Source organism: Ixodes scapularis, unplaced genomic scaffold (genome assembly GCF_016920785.2).
Source record: "Ixodes scapularis isolate PalLabHiFi unplaced genomic scaffold, ASM1692078v2 PGA_scaffold13__105_contigs__length_92229423, whole genome shotgun sequence".
Lineage (NCBI taxonomy): Eukaryota > Metazoa > Arthropoda > Arachnida > Ixodida > Ixodidae > Ixodes > Ixodes scapularis.
The window spans coordinates 58,461,909-58,486,700 of NW_024609839.1; the positions used below are offsets into that span (position 1 = coordinate 58,461,909).

Below are 24,792 nucleotides of genomic sequence, written 5' to 3' on the forward strand. Positions count from 1 at the left end.
CCCGGTTTGTCGCTACCGCTCGGGCTAGTGCGTGAGCACTTTCGTTGCCGGATAAGCCTAGATGTGCAGGGGTCCAGATGATCCGGATGACCGGTATTTGTAACCATTCGGTTCTTATGGCATTGATGAGATGTGCTGTCCGTGGGTAGAGGGTGTTGCCCGCAAACGCTCTGCACGCTGCTTGCGAGTCGGTGACGATAATTATCTTATGCTTGAGGTCGGCGGTGTCTCTGCGTGGGATTGCGTGTGAGATGGCCAGCGCTATGGCCATCTCCTCCGCCTCCTGGATTGATGCGATGTTTGAGATGGAGCCCGTGCTGTAGCAGGTGCCGTCTCTGTCTGTCACTGCGATGGTTGCTGCTCCGGTTCTTTCCCTGTGGAGAGCAGCATCTGTGTACCATGTTTGTGGGTCTGGGCCGTAGACTTTCTCTAAGGCCCGGATCCTGACCTCTCTCCGCCCTGTGTGGAGGTCTGGGTGCATGTTTTTAGGGATAGGTGCCGCCTGTACGCGGTTCAGGATATCCGGTTTCAGGCGCACTGGGGCGGCTGGTTCTTCCTGCGTGAGATTGGTGTAGCCAAGTCTGCGCAGCGTTGCTCGGCCGGTTCGGGTGGCGCTGAGGCGTGTGAGCTGTCCTGTTTTTTGCGCTTCGACTAGCTCTTCCACCTTGTTGTGGACCCCCAGCATGAGGAGTCGCTTCGTTGACGTACTTATTGGTAGACCAAGGGCTGTCTTGATCGCCTTGCGGAGCGAGGTGTTTAGCCACTCCATTTCGGTGATTGTGAAGTTGTGAAAGGGCACATGATATGTGAACCGGCTCACAATGAGGGCTTGATAGATTCGCAGCGTATCCTGTTCACTGAGCCCCCCTTTCCGATTAGACACCCGTCGGATGAGGTGGGCTATTTGGTCGGCTTGTCTGCGCAGGAGCTCCACGGTGTGTCGTGCTCCGCCGTGGTTTTGGAGGTACATGCCAAGGATTCGTAGGCGCTCTACCCGGGGTATAGGTGTATTTCCTAGCGTAAGGTCGATGATCGGCGCGTGTTTGTTCAGTACTGAGCGTTTTCGGATCACCAGGAGCTCGGATTTTTCACTTGCGCAGGTTAGCCCTGCCGCTCCAGCGTAGTCTTGGGTGACGTTGACTGCTTCTTGCAGTCTGTCCTGGATTTCTCCCTCCGACCCTGTGGTGGTCCACACCGTGATATCGTCGGCGTAGAGGGCGTGTCGCAAGTGCGGGATTTTGTTGAGTTTGTGCGGGAGGCCTGCCATTGCCACGTTGAACAGGAAGGGCGATACAACTGATCCCTGAGGTGTCCCTCGTCCTGTTAGACGAATGGGGTCCGAGCGGATGTCACCAATCCCCAGGGTGGCGGTTCGATCCATAAGAAAGGATCGCACATAGTTGTATGCCCTTGTACCGCAGTGGGTCTCGGTGAGGTTGCGTAGAATAGCATCGTGCGAGACATTATCGAAAGCCACCTTGAGGTCGATGGCTAGCACCGCCCTCGCCTGGGCTTGGCTTTGAAAGTCCAGGACCTCTTCCTTTAGTTGGAGGAGGACATCTTGTGTGGAGAGGCGTGGTCGGAATCCATACATGGTGTCCGCAAAGTACTCTTGTTCCTCGAGATATGGTTGTAGTCGTGACAAGACGACGTGCTCCATGAGCTTCCCCACACAAGACGTAAGCGAAATGGGTCGTAGGTTTTGAAGTCCTAGTGGCTTGCCAGACTTAGGGATAAGTGTAATGTCCGCGTGTTTCCATTCCTCCGGGATTCTTCCTGTCCTCCAGACCTCGTTGAAATATCGGGTGAGCGCCGTAATGGAAGCGTCGTCGAGGTTGTGCAGCCTTTTGTATGTGACTCCGTCTTTCCCCGGGGTTGTGGTGCGCGTAAGCTTGGTGAGGACAGCTTGTATCTCCGATTCGGTGAAGTCCGCGTCTAGCTGGCTCGGCTCTTCCGTGTAGGAGTACTCTGCATAGTCGGGGCGTGGGCCGGCTGCGAGGTATCGGGATTCTAGTTCCTTCACGATGGAGGGTTCGTCCCGCTGCAGTCCGTGCAGAAGTTTGGTCACGGCCTTGGATGTCTCGGTCTTGGAGCGCGATGGGTCCAGCAAGGATCGGAGCATTGCCCAAGTCTTAGCGGTCCCAAGCGTACCACGCAGCCCGTGGCATAGTTGGTTCCAATTGCTTTCCGCCAAGGTGGTTGCGTAGTCTTCCGCCTTTTGGTTGAGCTCGGCGATGCGCAGTCGCAGCTTGCGGTTGAATCTCTGCGTCTTCCACCGCTTGGTGAGTCCTCGCCGGGCGTCCCACATGTGGAGGAGATGGGGGTCTATCGCTGGGGTGTCGATGGTAGTATTGACTTTCTTGGTTGCTCGATCAATGTCTTCATGGAGCCGTTGGGTCCACTCCTGGATGGAGGTAATGTCTCCGCTCTCGGTGCTCCCTTGCTGTTGTCTGAACTGGTCCCAGTTCGTGAGTCGAGCGGGTCGAAGCTTTCGTGTTCTACGGCCTCCATCGCACACCTCGGTCTCCAGGATGTAGTGGTCACTTCCCAGCGTTTCGTCCAGGTTGGACCAGCTACACGAGGTCTGCGTGCGGACTAGGGTTAAGTCTGGGCACGTGTCGCGATTAACGCTGTTGCCCATTCTTGTGGGGTATTCCGGTTCTGTCATGATGGTAAGGTGATTGTTGGCGATAGCTTGTGCTAACCTGCGTCCCTTGGGGTTCTCCTTCACATATCCCCAGGTCGGGTGGGCCGCATTGAAGTCGCCCACGATCACTAGGGAGTTTGTTCGGGGCTGAACAACTTGGATCGCATCGTGGAAGAGGGCTCTGAAGTCATCGACCTTCTGGCTTGGGGAGCTATAGACGTTGAGCACGAAGAGGCTGGGGAGCGTCTTTTTCTTGGGTAGGATTTCGAGTAATGTGTGGGGTATATGTCTATGCTGCTTGAAGGAATGGTTTATGACGGAGATGTGTTTTGCGACGAGGGTTGCCGCTCTGTACAGTGTAGCCTCCGGGCCGCTGTCCATTTGCATGAACATTGTATATCCAGAGAGGCTCGGAGGACAGTTTGGCTGTTGTAGTGCGATAATATCCGGTGGAAAGTCTCTTGTGCCGATGTAATGCATGAGAGCGCCGCGCTTGCGCCTGTACCCTCTACAATTCCATTGCCAGATTGTTGTTGTGTGTTTCTCGGACGGGGTTAGGGTTGATGATGAATGGGCTGTCGGTTTCTGGCTTGCCATATTAGATCTGAGGTGTGCCAGGGGGCTCCTGGGTCGTGGGGTTGGGCAGGATTTTCGCGTTGACCGTTGTTGGTGTGGGTGCGGTGCTGCTTGTGATGGCGACCACGGACTCGTTGGGAATGGGGACCATGATTCTGGATTGCGCGATTTGGCGCAACTGAGCTGTGAGTTCCGCCACCTGCTTCATCAAGGGCTGGATGAGGGTTTGTATGATTTGCTGGAAGCGAGACTCTTGTTGTGAGATGATTTCTTCCGCAAAGCTACGCATCTGAGCTTGTACGTCATTGTGGATGACCTTGGCCAGCTTACAGACTCGCCTGTCAAGCTCACCCATCATCTCTGCTTGGAGCGCCTTCAACTTGGCGTTGGATTCTTCTCTGAGCTTTTCTAGGGTTTGGTCTGACGTCGCTTGTGGCTTTAGGGGGTACGCTCGCATTCTGATGTGGGGCTGGGTTCAGGGGGTGTGGAGGGTGGCGGTGTGAGGGAAGGTGTGGGTTTAAAGGGGTGCGGCTCCGTCAACCTTACTTTACTCGCGGGCTCGCTGGGATCGGAGAGCTCAGCTGCCGGGACGGCGGGTGGTTGACCTGGTGATTCAGGGGGATTTCGGTTCCGCTTCTTAGGGTTCGGCGCCGGTCCTTGTTCCATCGCAGCTGCTTCCGCAGGTGTGGGATCCGTGATGGACGCGAATTCCTCGCGCACCATTGGGTTGTGGCTCGGCCGTGGTCTGGGTTGCGGGTTCTCTACCTTGGTTGACGCCGCAGATGGCTTCTGACGCGGTCCTAACAGTCCCGTCAAAGGCCTGCGTTGTACTGGAGTTTGGCGGTTTAGCTGGCGACGAACGTGAGCCTTGTTGCGAGGCCCCCGCTGTCTTGCCGGACACTTTGGGTCGGTGGCTGGATGCGACCCACCGCAGTTGACACATTTTTCGTTGCAGTCGTGCTCTTGGTCCGCTGTTCCGGGTTTGCCGCATCTGCAGCATTTGTTCTCCTCGGTATGTGGGCAAACATCCACGCGGTGTCCCAGGCCCAAGCAGGCGGTGCATATTTGTTCTCGGGGTCGGTGTGGTAGGCACCGGTATTCGGCGCCCCTGAAGTACACGTAGTAGGGAACCTTCAGTCCCTCAAAGTTGATAATAACCGTGTTTGTTTGGCCCATCATCCGTGCGCATAGGACCTTGACTCCCTGCGCTCGTATTCTCGTAGAAAGAATCTCGGACGTCGGTCTCGAATCCAAACCCATGATCACTCCCCGGCATGAATTATTTGGCAAAGCGATGTAAGCAAGGATTTCGTATTGGCGGCCGTTGATTGTGATAGCGGGAAGCTCTTGCACCCTGACCGCTACCTCGGGCTCAGGGGTGCTGACCACGACGAGATTCTGGTCGCGGCGTATTCGGATCTTGACCGTGTCGATCTCCGCTGCAGTGAGCTGGGCTGCGTCTATGAAGGCCATAGCGACTTGTTCGGCGCTCCATACTGTGAAATTGAGGCCGTCCCTAGGTCGTACAATGACCTTGTGGTCATTCACGGGTAGCGGCGGCAGCCGGTGTGTTGGATGGGTCTTGCCGGCTCGTCCGGGCCTCCCAGTCGGTTTCGGGGGTTGGGATTGTTGTGCCACAGCCTGGGCGGCGGCCGCGGCACGTTCCGCGATACGTTTCTGCTTCTTTACCCGTCGGTTGACTACGTCGGTCCATGTGTAGTCACCTGAGCTTTGCGGGACCGAGTCATGTTCCATGGGTTGGGCGACGCATGTCGTCTTAGAAGGGGTTTGGGACCCGGAATTTTCTTCTGGGTCGGTGCTGCATTCGTCCGAAGACGATAGAGAGGTCATTTCGGGCGGCGCAGGGTCCGTCAAGGGCAGGACGGGACCTGAAGTTGCTGACCCTAAACGTGGTCAGGCTGAGCGGCCCGCCGCATAGACTTGGGCAATCCTATCTTCGGTTAGGCCTAGCGGGTGCGTCCCGGTTCGGATTTTCAAAGGGCCGAAAATGAAATTCTGGGAGGACCTACTTGCTCATATGTAGATGTTCCGTGGTCCTGACGACAAGAGCAATCATTTGTTGTTGACTGTGAATCTCGGGTGACGAAATGAACGAGCTAAGTAGCACTGAATCGGAGGAGCGAATAACATACGGGGCGCTCACTTAGACGTCCTCTTCTTTTTTTCCAGCGTAGGCAGAAAGCTCGCGCTGAAGGCGGAACTTCAGCCTAAGTGTGAACGGAGTATTGAGGAGGAGATCGAACTACAGGATGCTTTATCGAGCTTGTTGTCCCCACGGCCCTGTGTTTACTGACACAGCATAACAAAGAAATTGAACCTCGCGTAGCACGGTCTGGGTACGAGCGCTTGGCTCGGACCAGGGCTTTGGTCGCACGAGGAGCGGCCTTCGAATCGTCATCTTCGATTCCTCTGATCAAAAACCAACAAGAAAATTCGGTTTGTTGTCCCTACAGCTGAAGCGTACCGCTAGAGGGGTGACTGTTCGACCCCCCCCCCCCCCCAATAGTGGCAATAAGGTAGTCTAAAGGGAGAAATGTTCCAACCCAATATCGTTGCACGGCCCCTTTAAGAGGGGGCGCACCTCAGAGCCCCATAGAGAATACATGAGGTTTTTCACCAAATTTAAACAATCCTCACATAATAACGGCTGCGCGGATCTTCTTGAAAATTTCGGCTTTAAAGACATTGAGTCATTATCGAGACACTAAGCGCAACAAATCTTTCATCATAAATTTAATTATATTCTTTAAAAAATCATGAAAATGGTCAAAATCGGCTAATTCGGCACTCTTGCGTTCGGAGCGAATCTACAAAATGATCTAACTTCAAACATAAGAAGTATTGCGTTCAATGTCTTCTAAATTTATTACGGAATCGAATAATATTCAAATTATTCGTGTAAGTCGATTTGTTCCGTAACTACAGCAAATATAAAGAACCAAGGTGTCGGTGCTTGTTTTCGTCGTTTTTAAGGTACCTCTCTCTCCCGTGCGGTGGCGCTCGCTGTCCACGAAATGCGAAATCGTCCGTTCGGCGATCGGCCGGATCGGCACTGTGCGAGGTGTTCTTCCGCGGCCGTATTCCGCGCCCGTATCCTGTTTCATTCTGCACGCCGAGGCGTCAGTGTGCGTGTCTTGCTTTCCTGGTTCTCGCTGGGTAGGTCTCCGTGTTTTCGCAAGTGGCAAATTCACCTTGGAGCTATGGGTCGAAGACAACCGTCCTGTGGCAAGCGGACCGCGAGGTGTTCCTCAACCTCGCGGTCCGTCAACGCGTTGTGCTTGTTTCTACTTTTTTTTTTTCTTTTAAAAACGGGCTTTTTTTGACGCAAAGTTTTATTTTATCGTTATCCTTCACACAACCGTCCTTCGGCCTTGGGGTCGTGGAAATCGGGGATGAAGCGTGCACAGAGTAGATCGTTGTTTGCCTCCTTTTTATTTTTCACGGACGTCCTGTGACCTCTGTACGGTTCGTGGTCACCGCAATCTAACGCGGGAAAGAACGGGTCACCTGCTCTGTAAGGGGAGGGTGATAACTCGCTGTTCATCTGGAAATTCACATATCACCAAAAAAGGTGACATGGGTAATGATTACGGTATGTTTTTTCCGGTGTTTATTTTTGAGCGAAAATCGGTGCATGTTTTTCGGTGCTTATTTTTTAATCACCAGTGTATTATGGGTTGAACGTCTTGTGATGACGCTAAAAAGCGTTGATAACCAAAGAAAAATGCGATTGGACAAGAACATTTCAAATTTCCAATTCTATTCACATATCCATTACGCTCTTCTCGTGGGAGCATCTATCCTGAGGAAAAATGCCTAAGTCATTGAGCTGTGAACGCATACTCAGTGTACAATCTTTCGGCCTAAAGAGGTATTGCGCACGCTTGAACGCGCTTCACAGCCCAGTAGACGAAGTTGGTGGCACTCAGAAGGCGAGTTTTTGAATGGTCTATAGTAGGTAAAAGAAACGAATAACAATCAACGTATATCAGCTCTTCAAGCGAAGAGGCGCGTTTCTAAGGTCAATGGTTCCTGACGGCACTAATGTTGTTGGCGTTGTCGTAAGATGACGTCAGTTCATACGAACTGACGTCATCTTACGTGATCACGTGACACAAACACGTCATCTTACATTATCTCGTTACACGAAATGACGTCATCTTACGTGATCACGCTGCACGAAATGACGCCATCTTACGTGACCACGTAACACGTCATCTTGTAAGTCAACCTCTCCCCACAGCAGCGCGTTCCGCGCTTTCCGGGCCCGTGCAGTGCTGTAGTCGAAAGCAAGCTCCCTACGGCAAGCGAAAGCTTCTGAGGTCTCACATTGAGAATACTCGCAAGCGACCGTCTGTGGAAGCTTCGCACGTTGAGGTTTTTGTTGAGATCGAGCCATCGTGTTCCATTAACTATAGTTGAAGTTATCGTTCAATAAAGCCCTAAAAAATATGAATGTAGTTGGTGTAGACATCAAGATCTAATCAAAAAATGCGGTTTGACTTCGTTTAATTAACGTGTATATACAAGTGTAGAAAAATATGAGTTATTTGTGCATAGATGTTTAAAAAAGTGTTTATTATTCGACATAGGACTTTGGGAGGATGTGTTCAGATTTTTCTTAATGAGCGCAAATATACCTGACGCAATAAATAGTGACGATTTCATCGTCCCAGTGGTGAGCAGGTGATTTCTTCCTCGAAACAATGATGCCATTTCATAAACCAGTTCTGTGACATATGCTTTTCCAATGGCTGGTCACTATTTTGTAAACCTTTCAGTCCAAACGAGTATACTTCTGTTTGTTTTTGTTAGCTTAGAAGGGGGTCACAGAGCCTATCTTTTTGTCTTCCTCTAGGACAGACGTACAGAGTTATACCCCAACACGCATCTGTGGAGCACACAGAGCTATCGCTCTCCTGTTGGCGGTACAGTAGCAGACGACACAACGCAGCTTCGTAGTCTATCGAGGGCACGGCTAGCCGCGGCCCGTAGCGCGACCGTTCAGACTAGGGAAATGGTTTTGAAGAACCGAGAAATGGTATCTTGTGTACAATAATCACATGTCGTTAGTATACTAGTATTCTACTTGCTAAGCCAAATAAATATTTGCAACTTGTGAGAATATGTTTGCGTGACGATTTACCGTTCACACTCCTGACGGATGTTAGCGAATCCTTCATGTTCGTGGCTCGCAGTTATCGGTACCCCCTCGGAGTGACTTCACCATATATATTTTTTTCTTGCTTGCAGGACATCATAAAAATCACAAACACGCGAGGAAAAAAAAATCTTATGAGTACGCGTGATTTTGAGCTTCGCAGCTCTAAAGATGCCCGGTAAATGTCGTCCAGCTTGGGAAGAAACTAATCCTTTTTGTTGGAGTTTGACTATCGTATGCTGGCAGCTCGTTTCCGGTCTGTTTTGTCTATACTCCGTTTCACCGTAATTTGGCAACCCTTAGTCAGAGCTGCTGTGAGGAAATCACAGTCGCGGAGCAAAGCATGTGACAGCTACTTTTAGGAGCAGTACTATGGCGCCTGCATCGCGTCTCCGACTGGCGTGTTTAGCGTCCTATGCTGGCCATACATCAAAACTGGTCCCGAAGTGCAACAAATGACGTCACAGAAGGCGGAGTGTCGCGCTGTTGCATCTCGCGATCCTGGCAATTCATCGTAGAAATGCTGGCGAAAACCACGAGGGAACACGAGTGTCGCTGTCGTCATGGCGTCCCAACGAAAAGCAATTATACAATTTCGACTTTTTTGTAATTAGGTAATTTAAATTACTGTATACAATTTTTAAGAAAATAAAGACATCATAGCCAAATAGGAACTTCCGTGCTAAAACATGCAGTGCGAAGTAAAGAGAACTACTATCTTTTTTTTTTTTTCTTGATGTCCACAAAAAAAAAAGGCTATGCAGCATCGATCCTACCGGTTTTTTTTTTTTTTTTTTCGCACATTATGTGATGTTTTCTAACACGAAAGTACCGACGTAAAAGCGCTGTAGAGACGATATAAAAACAAAAATTTAAGGGAATCGAGCTTTGTAGTGGAACGGAAAAAGATAAATAATTAACGACTTTTTACGGTAAACACTTCACCTCTAAGTAGAACTTCAAAAAAGTGACGGTTACGCGCTTTCATGCCCATTTCAACAAAGTTGGGAGAACGATGTATTGCATCTTGTGAATAGACATGTGGAGCAGCATGTTTATGTTAGAGGCATTGTGTGTAATCGCTGCGCAGTACCTGCCAAAAGAAGATATTATTTGGGGACAGTCTCAACCGTTTCCGTGTGTGTGTGCTACGAATACAGCAACTCTTTTCGTAGAAGAAGTGATGAGGAAATGGCGTGCCCTTGATGATACGATTGTGATTATGAAATAAAATTTTTAATCAGCCAATAATTGCGACCTGTCCGGTCGCCTGGAACCCCGACAACAACTATCGTTCTCTGGAAAGTTCATTCTAATATTTACACGTTTTGTGGAGTTCATCGAGCGAATAAGAATGTTCCAACAATGAGCTAAACCTACACGAGTTCCCGAATCCAACACGGCGCTTTTGAATTTTAGCGCCATAGATAGTTCTGCGCACAGTGTATACTTCTGTGCAAATATTCGTCTAACAGTTTTGCAACGTTGAAAGCATCGGAATGATTCAGAATCACTGCAGAGTTGATACTCGGGAAGATAAGACGGGCACTTGGGAGAAACGACCGTGGCATTTGAGACAGGGGCACAACCGGGGGACAAACGTGCTACAATCGCATACCCTTCCAAGGTCATCGCTTGGGCGACCGCGCGCGCGCCCAAGATACCTTTCTTTTCTTCTTTTTAGGGGGGGGGGGGGGGGGGGGGGTAGGGGAGGGGAGTGGAGTGGTGTAGGCGCTGATTGTCTTCCTCCTTTGTGGCTTTTGACAGACGCACAACGAGACTGGCAGAACAAGCGCATGATTCGTTTCTTTCAATGGAGGCGTTCTGTCTGTGTATGCGAACATGATTTTTTTCCTTTTGTAGTAGTTAGTTGTTCTTGCCTTGACTCGGGTCCCAGTGGGTGCGTTGTCGTTGTATGCCCACTATGTTTGTTTTTGTTTTTTTTAGTTTATGGTAGTTTTTGCGCTGATGGGGTATCAAGGTAGACAAAAAGAAAAAAAAAAATGAAATAGCGCCTCGACAAAAAAAAAAAAAAGTTGTTGCGATCAGGAAAGTTTTCAAAGCGTTACTTCTGCTCTTCAAAAAAAACCCCAGTCTCAGGGTAAACGACGAAATTGTCGATTTTAGGAGCCTGCAGTGTTACCACAGGTGCAGGATTGAGAGCGTAACCCACGCACTTGAAGAGAAAGGGAAGCTCTCGTCTTGTTGGAACTCTCTTTTATGGGTTTCCACGTCGCGATTGTCCTTCAAAATCAACTGTCATTTATTTCTCGCTCGTGGCTTCCAAGTACTGGAAGCCACGACTCGAGCCACAATAGTTTTGCGAAATCAAGGTTTCGCTGAAATGGATAACTCTCACGTACAGTTCGACGCGCAATACCTTTGCCGTATTGACTCGCGAGAGATGCCCCCAACACGGCTGAGTATGGCGGTGCTCCAGACCTAACATCTAAATTTTGTTGCCTTACCTGTTACTATTTCGCGCCCATTTTGAGCCATATCAAAATAAAAGCGCATGATGAAATAAAAATGACACTCGTTTTCCGCTCGATGGAAATTTCACGCCAGCTCGCTGTCTTTGCTGGTACCTTGAGCGTTTCCCAGCAATGCGGAAAGTTAAAAAAAAAAAAAAAAAAAAACAAGAAAAAAAACACGTACGATGGCATCTTTTGCACACTCATTACATCTGTAACACTGAGCCACCTCGTATCCTTTTGTTTTTCTTTCATGGTACTAATTTCTTTCTGCGCATTACGGCTGTTACGACGCTAAGTCTGTCTGCCCTTCGAATTTGAAGTTAGGGTCGGATCAGAGACGAACTAGTTTAAATCAGGAAAATATAATTAACACTGTAGCAAAGTAAATCTATCATATCGATCGGAAATACGATTTGGCACATTCCATCTGAACACATATTGTGCACAGCGAATGCAATAGCGAGTCAGCGTGCAAAACGCTGCCACACTGAGCTACCATAACATCTCAGCGATTTTTGCATAGCACCGAGCACGGAAAAGAGAAAACAGTTATTCATTCGCATAAACGAAGCAAATTTATTTGAAGCCCGGACACTCTGTACGTCCAATCTAGCTAAGGTTATCAATAGACTCGACCATGTCATTTGTCGAAACAGATAAAAGACGTTGGCAAAAATGATTAGACTGAATAAGTGAATCTAACGCACGTATTTTACCAACCGACGGTCGCGCGCCTTCAATACCCTTTCCAATTGTCATTGCGCACCTTAGACACACTTTGGGGAGCAATGCATATTTACATCGCCGCCCGAGGTCTCCATTGAACGTGTAGTGCTGACCCAAATAAAATGCTAACCTGACTCTCAATCGCTCACCGCAAAGGACGATTTCGAACAGGCGGTACTGTAGGTCACTTGATATAAAAACAAAAAAAAAAGAAAAACAAGCTATAGAAACGAGCGTCGTAAAAAAGGGGACCGGCATTTTTATTCCTACCTCCGAACAGAAACGAGCGCCACCCACTGCATCACACAGCGCAGAGGCCGGACTCGGCCACCGCGCGTACATACCAAGCGCGCGCGAGGAAGGGAGAAACTTCCTCCGCCGGGAGAACACGACACATTTCGGGATCTATTTCACGCAGCGGATAACGCGGGCCTTTTCACACCTCGATACTGGCGCCATCTAGAAGTTGCGCGTTCAACCACGTTTCGAACCGCGCGCCATCTGGTGGCTGAAACGGACGAATAAATAGAGGTACCGCGCCCTCTTAAGGCCCGTTCGCAAACTCGTGTTTGCTTACAACCGAGCTCCTGTGATTTCTCACGAGAAAAAACACTGGCACGGTGTTGCCATTTACGAGATGACCCTGGAGCTGCAATTCACAGAGCAAAGGTTATGCATATTTGACAGATCAAATTTATCTATTTTTTATGAGAAACGTACCTACTATTTATGATAAGTGACTGTGATTTACAAGGTTTATAACATTGTAAAAAGTGCTTTGAGGAAAATAAAAAAATCTCCCTAAAAAGAAGACAGGGAAAGAAACGTTTCGTCACTCCCGAATCCTCCCGCGTCCCATCGCAGGAGCGGCTAAACATCAAACGCATCTGGAAGTCCGACTTCCGTCTCTCCGGGTTGCCTAAGCTGAGCGCCGAGCAGCTGTTCTTCGTGTATTACGCCCTGGACAACTGCGAAGCGAGCGACGACGACTACCGCAGCCGGGCGTTCGAGACCCGCTTCGCTCTGCCCCCCGAAGACCGCGTCAACTTCCCGCTCATCCACTTCGAAGAGTTCAAGAGGGCGTTCTCGTGCCCGGCCGGCAGCCCCATGGCGCAGCCGGATCGCTGCGTCGTGGTTACTTAAGTGTGGTTCCCACATTTCCGTTGCCTTGTGTTGAGTGCGTACCATTCTGTTCTAACCGCCTATTAACACACTCGCACAATAACGCCATCTATCGGGAAGCGGGCCCAAAAAACTTCCAACCTGCGCATATATTTTCATAATTGGGCATCACTTTGTTAGCGTGAGCTTAAAATAATTCTAGCAATGTTATATAAGAGACTATTTCGCATAAATGGTGCCTCGATTCGATCTCGCGAATACTGCAAAACGCTTAAGTTATCCACAAGTTAAAAGTGTTCCGCGGCAACCGATAGAGGGCGCAAGCATGGCAGCCTGTCAGGCTGTCACAAAAGAAGGCAACGCACTCGACACGAAACAACGCACATGTGTAAACCAACTTTTAGATCGCCAAGGAGTCCTCGTCCGTTTTGTTCTCGGTGCGCTGCCGTTTAAAGTTAGGTCGTATTGTGTGTGGTCCCAGGAGGATTCAGTACGATGTTCATATTATAATAAGTTCCTACAGATTGTTCTTTAGATTACAGCATATCTGGGAGAGCAAAGCCCGTTTTTCTTAGCAAGGTTGCAGACGGTGGTTGCAAGGTCAACGTAATAAGGGTCAGCAGTTCGGTACTTTGAACGCGCAGCCGCCTGCCCCCTCCATAATTATACGCCGTTGTTACAGGAAGGTTTTGACCACCGTTGCGACGACACTTTTTGCACGCGAAAAAGCTGTCGATTTTATGGCGGTAAATACATATTAATTATCCGGCAGCTTTAAGGTGCGAATCACGTGATTTCAGTTTCAGCTTAGAAAGCGGGGAAGAGGAGGAGTGGGATCTGACGGCAGTAAGTAGATTAGGTATGGCTAAAGTCTTTATAATGCCTCGAAATATTCAAATAGCTTGTACGCGATAACCGTAAAGTCCAACTCTTTAAACCAGAGCAAGCTTGTTTGTATTATATTACGGGATTGATATATTAGTGAGTTCAAAGAAAATGTGCTGGAAGAACTACAAGAAAGATGAATGTATTAATTTATGGTTTGTTTTTGTAAAATGTTTGCTTGACATTGCTTTTTGTTTTAATTTTAAGGAGTATCGTTACTGACCACTTAACAAACGCAGGGCATGGCTTATGTCAATTCACCTTCTCGCTTCGTGATTCGCCCTTTGGCGCTCTTAGTGACTAATAGCGCGATCTCATTGGCTGCGCAGCGGTAATGAGATGCGTGGGAATCACCACACCCTGTGTTTCTTTAAGCCGTCAGAGACTACACACTAACTCTGCTCCCTGAACGTCACGCCATTGCGGTGGTGCTACTGTCGGCCGGGGTGTCGAACCGAACCGAACCGATCCAAACCGAGAACCGAACCGAACCGTTATTTTTCGCCGATCCCGAACCGAAATCTTGGCCACCATCTTGAAACTGAATCGGAAAAAAAATATAACGGTAACCGGTTCAAGATGGTTCATGGTAATTGTTCTGCTTTTTTTTTTGTTTTGTTAGTATCACAAAATGCATATTTTGCAATAAAAAATTGGCAGCCGTATTCTACGTATTGATCAAATCGTCATATACAGAACTGCAATGTATGAGAAATTGTGGGTTTTCGTGGCGGCTTTTGTATTGGCAGTATGATTGACCATCTGTCACGTGGTGACGTGACGTCATGGTGGCGAGACATGCTGTCAAGCAATGTCCCGTCACGTGACTCACTGCGTCAAGTCGATTGAAATTGAGAACGCCATAAGATTTATCAATGTTGTTGACACCGTGACATAACATGAATTCACGACTTCACAGTGAGAGGTACATGACACCGTGACGTACGCGATTTTTACAACCCCGAGTCGAGAGCTCGGAATTATGACAATTCAGCAAAGCCAAACATTCGGATAACGTATCGTCTTCAATAAAAGATGATGATAGCCAAAATCTAACAGTATCATAAGCTCAACTCATACCCTATACATTGCCATCCCCAGAGCATGACTATGATGAGCACTTACGGTATATGATTAGCGTCAGATTACGTGGCCACTTGTTCTAATTGCGAGCTGAGGAAGGTGTTGCTTTCCTATACTTTTTCCGCGTCTGCCATTGCGCGGAGGGGAAATCTAATGAATGCTTTTGCCAGTTATCAACATGAGGGATTACTTCTTACTAGCGGTATTTACTGAAAGCAAAAAAATAATGCACGACCCCTTTTATATGTATATACACATCATTGAGGCACCCAAACATGTTTTCATTGTTGCTGAACTGCCTCAGAAAGTTGCCCCCGAGTATAGAAGTACTGAAGGGACTAAATGTGCCTTTTTAATCCGACGTTGCATGGAACTATGAGGGTGTACGGAAGGGATACTTGAAACGAAAGATCCTCGTCGCTTCAGAGGGACAGCCGAGCGTTGACAGCCACTCTAAGTCTCACAGCAGTTACGATCTCAAGTTCTTCCCCAAGTTTCGACCACCTCTGTATTTTGTTCACACTTCACAGTTGAGTGCAAAATAAAAGCAATAGAGGTATATTGTTAAGAAGTGACGCAAAAATAATCACTTCACAGTGCACAAACACAACACACTATAAAAATACATACACACAAAGAAGTAACACTCACGCAGCGCTGCGCACACCAGCTCGGAGCACGTGGAGCGAAAGCTCGCGCTGCAGAACCCAGGGATCCTGGGTTCGAGCCCCACCCCTGCCCGTTTCGATCTGGATGAGCATCGTACCGGCGTGCGGTCGTGTATCACTACTGCGTGATGCACGTTAAAAACCCCAGGCTAGCGGTTGTACCGCACTGGCTAAATTTCTCATCTACAGCTGGGAGACTCGTCGCCCCTGTGAGGCAGACCAAGTTCTAGGCTGTATAAACATACACACAACCCAATTATTCACGCAGCGCTGACTGTCAACTCTGCTATATATTAAACATCATCTTCGTTATCTTTTACTCGTACAAACTAAAAAGAAGAAAATATATTTTTTTTCTTTTTGTTTAGTGCGTAAGAGTAAAAGATAACGAAGATGGTGCACGTTCTGCACTGGCCAACTTTTTCATCTACAGCTGAGAAACATGGCACCCACTGAAGCAGAGTAGCCCCTCGGCTGTCTAAATATACATGCACCACAATTACTTTGGGCTGCTCACATGTTTTGAATATTCTAGGTGGTGTTACTGAAGCACGATCAGAATGGCGGAAGCGTGCTAACTCCCTACTCAAATAAAAAAAAACAACAAAAAAATTGGTGTTTATTGTCATTTATTTTTGGTGTTAAAGTCGTCGCAGCGCTCCCAGAAAGAATAAGAAAAGGGAATATTTCAAGCTGAGCGTTTATGTACTTCAATTAAAGCGGGTTTTGTTAGACGGAGGAGGACAGTAAAAATTTCAAGGGCACATATTTCCATGGAATCAGCACGAGGACGGATGCACTGTGGACGCAGGCGACGCTCGAAGCAGCGTTGTCTAGACTGCATTACACAACCCAGAGAAACTAAAACAGCTGTTTTCCGCTTGCACTGAGGGTAGGCTCGCGAACTCAAGCCGGGAGAGATCGCATGGCCGTTTGTTCTCTTACACTCGACGGCGAAACTTATTGGTTTGCTCGAGGGCTTTCCCCCAAACAGTGTCATGCTGCTTTTTTCTTCTTTCTTTTTTTTCCAGTGGGCAGAAGCACAGTGCTTACGAACAACCCCTCGTTTGCTCACATCGGGTGTGGGCAATGCGCATGTTCAGGAACCAGATCCTGGAGAAGTGAAGCGAAGGAGCATGCGATGGATGAATAGATTAATGAGTCTACAACCTTTGAATCGGGCGGCGGCTTGCGCCACCTAGAGTTTTCTCTTCTTCCTAGCACTTATTTAGCATTGAGTTACATGCGCAGTGCCGACTGCAGCGCCACCACAGTGACGTGACATCAAAGTGTGGAGTTGGTCTATAAACTAGAAACGACCAGACTTTAAACTTGAAATTGCATTGTTTGTTATTTGCCGGTTGTTGATTGTAGTTTGCTGGTTGGTCGCAGATTGATGTTGATTGTTGGTTAATCTTGGTTGCAGTTTGCTGGTTGTTGACTGATGATTTTTGCCTATGTTGGGTTTTGATTGTTTTTTGCTAGTTGTTTGTTGATTTTTGCTCGTAGTTTATTGTTGTTGGTTGTTGTTTTATTGTTTGTTGTTGCTGGTTGTTGTTTGTTGCAGGTTTTTGTTTTCTGGTTAGTTGTTGCTGTTCTTTTTCCTCCTACTTGAAGAGTTGGCGCATAGCCAAGTAGGAGAATGTTCAGGAATTAGTGTGCCAATAAAAAAAAAGAAAAGAAAAGAGAAAGAGGGGGGTGGTAACAGTATTGAGATATTTTATTTGATGTCCCACTTTTCAGCCTGAAGTGACAAAATAGCGAGCGGTCAAACATGTGATCCTCGAAAGGTAGAAAAATTGCCCTTTTCGCCTTGGCCGCTTCAATAATCAATAAAAAAAAGAACAGGCTTGCCGTTTGAGCTTACTTTTATTTCAAGAATGCTCCTAAAACCTATATATTTCGTTTTGGTAAAAAATAAAAAATTCGACCTCAAAAACCGGGCTTAAATTGAGATAAAACACTCTTATGCTCAGATAATTCCCTTGATAGATTTGGAGCGGTTTTGGAGCACGCGAGCATGAAGCGCTTTTGAACCGCTCCAATCCGCAAAAGGAATTCCACATTAGGTAGTGTGTGAATGAGTATAGCGTGAGCTAGAAAGGGAGTTGAGTTGAGAAAATGTTTTATTTGTAGAACTGAGGGTGGGGGATGCCTGTCGCCCTTGAAACTAGACATTGGTCGCAGGTGAGATGCAAAATAATGATCGACATCCAACGTTGAGAAGCTCGTAGCGCTATCCGAACGCGTTCGAACGGTGAGTGGAGACAAAGGTAGCTGGCCCTTCCATCTACCCTCTAATCCTTCCAATCAGAGCTTGGCGCTGGTACGTGCTCACGCGCTCTCATTTCCTCCTCTCCCATCAGCTTCTCAACGTATATACATGTTGTTTAACAAGCTCGCTATTAATGTGAAACGTTCTTTGGTAAAGTTGCTCCGGATTTCGTGAAGGCGCATTTCGTGAAGCGGTGGCTTGTGACGCCCCATAATGCAACGCGCGCAGTGGTGCATCATGGGACGTCCCTGACTTACGCACCAATTCAGTTTCTCCGCTCAACTCAGCGGGGAAGTTGGATGGGTGTATAGGTCTGTGACGTCCCACAATGCAGCGCGCGGAGTGTTGCATCGTGGGACGTCACTGGCTTACGCACCAATTCAGTTTCTCCGCTAAAGTTAGCGGAGAGGTTGGATGGGTGTATAGGTCTGTGACGTCCCATAATGCAACGCGCGCAGTGTTGCATTATGGGACGCCACAAACCTACCCGCCAATTCAGTTTCTCCGCTAAGTTTAGCGGGAAAATTGAATTGGTCTATACGTCACGGGACATGAGGTCACGTGACGTCAATTTGCTTGCCAAATTTAGCGGGAAATTGCACGTCTCGTGACCTTAACAACAAGTTATTTTCCCCGCTGAATTTAGAGGGGAAGTTGACGTAACGAGACCTGATGTCACTTGATCTATGCAGCGATATAGTTTCTCTAAATTTATCTCGAAGATTCGGGTGACCTACACGCCAATTCAGTTTCTATGCTAAATTTAGCGGGGAAGTTGACGACACGTCACCTCATGTCCCGTGATGATAGAACGTTTCACGTATGCAACAGAATCGCCCAGCAATTTGCCATGTTTTTTTTAAAGATTAAAGGAGCGGTGCAACGATATGCAATTGGAATGTTTTTCACTTTACACGAGCTTACTGGCACTAGTGGGACTCAAGGATACTCGCACGCAACGCCACTGGACAAGAAACTCCTTGGTTGCTGTGTAATTTTAAGGACAAAAGCGTGCATTTTCATTCAATCTCTCCTTTGCAAAATTTTATGACGTAACGTGGGGATCGCAGTACACCCAAGTGACGATATTTGAATGCGGTTCATGGATTGGACCCGAGCATTGCGTGAGCACTTGATTTTGGCTCGTGATAATTACTAGCTCGAGAAGCATTCGGGTAGTGGCCCGTGTCTAATCGCTGCAACGACGGCAATAGCCGAGCGATAACGATGTCTGGAACTCAGCGCGTGTCCTGTGCCTTGCCAACCCCAGCGCGTGGCTGTGCATGATCAACATTGGCGGCATATAATCGGCTCCAGATCACGTGGCCGCCTGTTCTGGGTGCGAGTTGAGGGAATGAACGCTGCTCGTTTTTCTTTATTTCTTTTTTCTTCTGGGACTTCTATTGCGTGATGTGAAAAACGAACTCGTGTTTCACAGGTCTTTAACGTCAGGGATCCGTTCTAAGCGGTATTTGCGCAAAGTACAAATTTTGTTGCATCGCCCCTTTAGGAAAACTTAATGTGTGCGAAACATTCGGTATACTCAATCCATTAATTATAATTAAAAAAAAAACACAGGCACGCGGCATAAAATGAAACAGTAGGAAGAGTTATTGGTTCGCGTTCGGCAATCCATTTGAGTTCCCGCTAACAGAAGGTACAAAAGTCACAAGAAAAAAACCCTAGCCATTCAAACCGATGTTTGCTCTCGCCGACATTCGTATACGTCACCAGCTGGATCTCCGCCAAGCATACACGTGGAGGAAACGCGATAAGCGTGTTTTTTTTTTTTTTTTTTCCCAATCCGCTGAAACACACACAAGAATTTGCGACATCGCATGTGATACCCATTGCAACAACCAATCACGGGGAAAAAAAAAGCAGCAAAAAAACAACACGTTTATCTGTAAGCCTTCATATGCGAGTAGCTCGACGTTCCGTAGCCCTTGCGAAACCGAGTCTGTTTGTGCCTGCCTGCCCGAGTCGAAGCGCGACGGTGCGCGAGAGAAGTGAACATGCTGCAGCACCTCCTGTTGGTCCTTGGCGTGGCGTGCGGGTGTTACGCGTCGGAAAGCCCCCTGCCCCGCTGCTCCGACCAGGTGTGCGCGAAGGATCCGCACTGCGTGTACCACAGGGGCCGCTCGGTCTGCTGGAGTGTCGAGGACGCAGCTGACGAAGGTGGCACATGCAGGTGTTGCCAGAACTGCATTGCAGGTGCGTTGTTTGCGTTTAAAACTTCAAAACAAAAAGAGAGTGAAGAAATATTTGCTCGTTATTTATGTGTTTATTCACGATCAGCCAGTATGACTATCCTCATGAGTGTGTGTGTGTGTGTGTGTGGGGGGGGGGGGGGGGGGGGAGGGGGAGGGGGGCGATGTAAAACACTGTTTCAGCAATATTAGTGACAAGCAAAAACGATGGTTTTATTGGATATTGGGATATTGGGAGGACCAGAGTTCCGATTCTGACTCCGTAGTTTATTTCGAATTTCGGCGGTGCGTAAACCTGTGACTCATTTCATCAATACGCCTCATTCGTCTGCATATATATATATATATATATATATATATATGGAAACTTATGTCACAGCGTTTTGAAAGAAGAGCCTATCTATGTCGTGATAACCAATTAAAAATACATCATCCTCCCTCCCCTTCAATAATAGGTAAAGTGTGTCAAACTAAAAATATAAAATAGGTCAGCACCTACTGCTACGACGAATATCGCTAAATAAACGAAACGAAAACCTTGATTTCGTTCTGACGAAATTCTCAATTTGTGTTTCTTCTTTAAGTTCAGCTAGAAAGTGGCTGACATACGCCGTGTTCTCGATCTAAGCCCGGTCTTCTCTGCTCACTTCGGCAGGTACCAACGTATTCATCGACGAAGAATGCCACTCGGCGATTCAGGGCTGCCAGACCTCCGAGTGCCCGAAGGTCAAATGCACCTACGGTTCATACATTCCACTCTGTGACTGCTGCCAGAGTTGCATCTCCATAGGTATACCTCATTTGCTTCATTATCTGTTCCACCTTCGTTCGAGGACGAGACCGCTTCGAGGGTGAGAAAAGGGAGAATAAGTGCAAACACTAGGAGTGGGGGTGGGACGCACACCCAGATGGCGAATTCAGGTGGTCAATCGCCGGCGAGAACGAGCCGGCGGAACCGGCAACCAGAAACGCGCCGGCGGCACACCACGTGACCCTCACCACCCGAACACGAAACGCCAGGCGGTGGCAGTTTACTTCGCCTCTTGCCCGCGCGACACCGCTAGCGAGAGCCGCCGTCACCCATGTCCTAACGACTTGGATTGACTCTCGTAGCGGCTGCTAGGGTGACTTCAGATCAGTTTCGCTCTTTCGTTCATTTTTTTCTCACTGACCTTCTCTCCCATTTCGGAAGTGACGACACCGGATACAGTCTGGCGCCTACTCGCCCGGCCGTTCGGAGCTCGGGCAGAAAAAGCGCCGGAAAGTTGCCCGTGCTTGCCGGAGAACCACCACCCGAACGGTGCGCGCCGGCCGGAAACTGACCACGCGAACACTATTGCCGCTTTCCCGGCAAAATAAGTTGCCGACGATTGACCACCCGAATTCGCCAAGAGTCACAAATTGGGCGAAATCTGGCGGCGTCCGTACGCTCGCCGCCCAATCACCGCCGCGCGATCGCTCTCTCTTCCCATCGCCATCGCACCTCAGACACCGCCGCCGCTTCTGAAATGTTTTCCGGCGGCTCCACTCCGGGCAGCGATCGCTCAGTTCTCCCTTTCCCCACCCACGAGACATGGTGGCCAGACCACGCAAGATTTGCTCTCCACCCAAGTAGCGGGAATGGCAAGCGCGCCGCGCTGAGCAGAGTAGGCGAAGGGTCGCAACGGCACGAGAACAGCGAGGAGCATATAGGGAGTATTCACTGGCGGCCATAGCTGTGTGCGCGAATGCTGAGCGCGTGCTGAGGGCGAGCTTCCACAGTTCTTTTGCAACGTGCATTCCGCACCATCGAGAGTGCCGGTCTTAGCAGCCTATTGATGTGAGCTCGTTCAGAGCATGCGCTCTAAACATCACCCACAAATATGGCGCCCAGTAAATACTCCTCATAAGACGGCGACTATCACGCACGAGAGGCAGCGCGTGAGCGCCTTTCAAGCATCCCCTAAAGTGCATCTCCTAGTACTGTTCTACTATGGGTGACGTCGACGTCGACGTCACGCAGCGGCCAGATTAGAAAGCTGTGGCGCCAGGTTCGCGTGCCTGCCTTGTTTAGCACCTGGCGGTCTCAAGGCGAAACCGTGAGAATAGGGTCAGAAAAACGCGATGGAAATCAACAGTAAGCGAAGCTCCCTAAGAAACTTTCGTAAAGCACATCGACTAAAAGCAATTTTTTTAGGCAGTTCTTCCAAAAACACAACAGCTGCCGCTGTGAATCGCGACAAAATATCTGTGCGTTTACAATTTTGCTTTTAGGAAACTTTATATTAGAATTTTTTTTTGGATAAAACGAATGTAAAAAAAAAAAAAAAAAAAACTTTTTTTATTACAGCATTTTTTTTTTTGCAACGTTTCGCTTGCTTTTGGCGATGGGGGATTCAGGGAGGGTATTATCTTCGAGAAGACCTACTCATGTGAGCAGGGGCGGTTAATCTGTTGACCTAGTTTCAAGAGTGTGCTTTTGATTAGATAAAACTTACTTATACAAATAAAGGTTTGTATTTTACTTTCTCAAATGGGAGATTGGCTTTGACATGTTCATTCTCTGAAACAACATATTTTTTTTTAATGTTAGGAAGCACTGTCTAGAACACCACAAGTTTAAACTGAAGGTTTTATTCGCCGTAATGTCATTCGAATAGATATGCTCATCCTATAGTGCTAAATAGTTTAAAATCAGTTTCGGTTTTACCTAAAAAGAACATTTTCGCCCGCTTATTTAAAAAAAAAAAAAAACTAATTCCCATTTTTTTTTTTTTTTTGAAAGTAAAGATTGATTGTCTGACATTTCTCGAAAGCTTGTGGTTCGCTTAATTAAATAATAAAAAAAAACACTTATGTATTTCTCTTTATTTTGAAAGATTGCAAGCCCGAAGACCGCGACGAGTACTGGCCCAACTGCGCAGCCGTGAGCTGCGCAGCGTGCCCGGAGGGAACGACACCCATCAGCAGTCCGTGCCGATGCTGCAACGCCTGTGTGAAACCGCAGTCCTAAGACTTGCGTGCCAATAAATTTCTTAACTTAAAAAAAAAAAAAAAAATGTTAACGTGTATTTTTTTTGTCTCTCTCTCTTTTTTTGAAGGTTCAAACTGGCAGGACAAAGAGAGGTGTCATAACCGCGTCCCGGAGGAAATGTTTCTTCCGTATTAAGGCTCGTTCTCACATCCGCATTTGAGTGTGGCAGAATGCATTGCAATCGCGCTTGTGACATATCTGTCTGTTTGAGGGTGAAGCCATCTTTCGCTTCAAAAAGTGGGCCAGGATTTGACGCGCTCACTCACTCAGTGCGTGACTTGCGTGGTAAAATGTTTTTTTTTGTAGCATTAGCTAAGGCACATACGCGCTCGTGCTAAATCACACCGGATTGCGCACACTTGCAAACTATATAAACGTAAACAAGCGGGAGAGAAAAAAAAGGAGCCTGATATTTCCCCACTCGAGCACTACCGCATGAGTGTATGAAGGCACTCAATCAGTCGAGAGAACATATATATACTGGCGACATCTATCGATCAGTCTCGGAACACTCACGATCGTCGTATATTTTTCTATTTTTCTGTACCGTCGACAGAATCCCGACGGTGTTATATATCGACCCTTTCTCGTTGACCGCGCGTAGACAATTGATCTCGCAAATACTGCCGAACCTCCAGTCTGGTATATGCGCAGAGCTGAAGGGTTCCGAGGCTTGCCGACAGGCGCCGTCAGTGTGCATGCCAGCGCGCTCTCCTCTCGCGTCGCAAGCGGTTACGAGCGGTCACAGGGCATTCGGTCCCACCCAAACGCGACTGTGTCGACCAGCCTTTAATTAGGTCGCGGATCCCACTGCTAGCGCATGATACAAGGAGCCGCCTGAAGACACTCGGTGAGGCATGTTTCTTCGTCTTACGACGGCACGAAAACTGTTTGCAGAAGAAGCCTACAAATGTATGAAGCATGTTTCATTCATGTTCCAACATGTTTGACACATGTCTGTAGATTGTTCTGTCATCATGTCCGCAGAAAAGGATCTGCCTTTTGCGACTCTTTTTTTTTCTTTAAATAAAAAAAGAGGCAAAACAAAACAAAAAAAGACATAAGGGGGGAAAGAGAGAGAAGGAAAGAACTCAAGGAACTCGTCTCGGAGTCGAAGTGGCGAAATCGAACGGCGTGACAACGGGGGTTCTCGGAATGTTGTTAACAAACGAAAAGGAGAAATTGGCCATCTCAGAAGCGTCGGAGGATCCCTTTTTATTTGCTCTTTTGTATGCTTTGGGAGTTGAGTGACAATAAACACCGCGAAATGATCCCGCTAGGCTGCTCCCGACATAGAGTTATGATAATGTACGCTATAATAGATGGTTTAACCGGCGCAGTGTCTATGCGTTTTCCGGGATGCAAATTGAAGCAGGCGACAACCAGACTCGTTTTGCGGTGCTTCTGTGCGTTCCTGGGAAAAGTGCGCCTGCATTTCGTGTGTTCGCCGGAAGAGTAGCAGAGATCACCTTTGTAATTTGGATCGTACCGAATATAAAGTGTACCCTTATTATCATTGTAAAAGTGCAATTGCTCTAGTTACAGCGTTTTTCTTCATCAATGAACGACGTTAAACTTCGCTATATTTCAGGCCCAGACCTGTGTTCCACAGCAGGTGTGTAAAGACGACCGACAAATCTAAGCAAAATAACAATCAAAAGGAAGGCGTGTGTAAGGTGCACCAGAATTCCGTTGATGCTAATATATTGCTAATAAGCCAGCCCTGTGGCTGCATGCAGCGACCAGTCGCGCAGCTTTACGAGCGTTTAAAGATCACTCAAAGCGTGAAATATAGTGTACATGGGCATTCAAAAATACCTCTCTCTGTTATTTTATATGCCGGGTAGCTCTTGTCAGGCATCCGTTTTCTGGCTTCTCCCTATTTGAAAAAAGATTTCGAGCGTTCGATGCTTCCTATTTGAAAAAGA

At 47.9% G+C, this 24,792-nt stretch overlaps 1 protein-coding gene across 1 annotated transcript; it reads left to right on the forward strand.

Moving 5' to 3' along the window:
• The first annotated feature begins 19,547 nt into the window (after positions 1–19,547).
• LOC115327329 (keratin-associated protein 5-4) lies at positions 19,548–22,870 on the forward strand. Its single transcript, XM_029988320.4, has 3 exons — positions 19,548–19,855; positions 20,507–20,641; positions 22,710–22,870. Exons 1-3 carry the CDS (start codon positions 19,657–19,659, stop codon positions 22,841–22,843), a joined length of 468 nt encoding a protein of 155 aa, XP_029844180.2. The 5' UTR covers positions 19,548–19,656; the 3' UTR covers positions 22,844–22,870.
• The last annotated feature ends 1,922 nt before the right edge of the window (positions 22,871–24,792 follow it).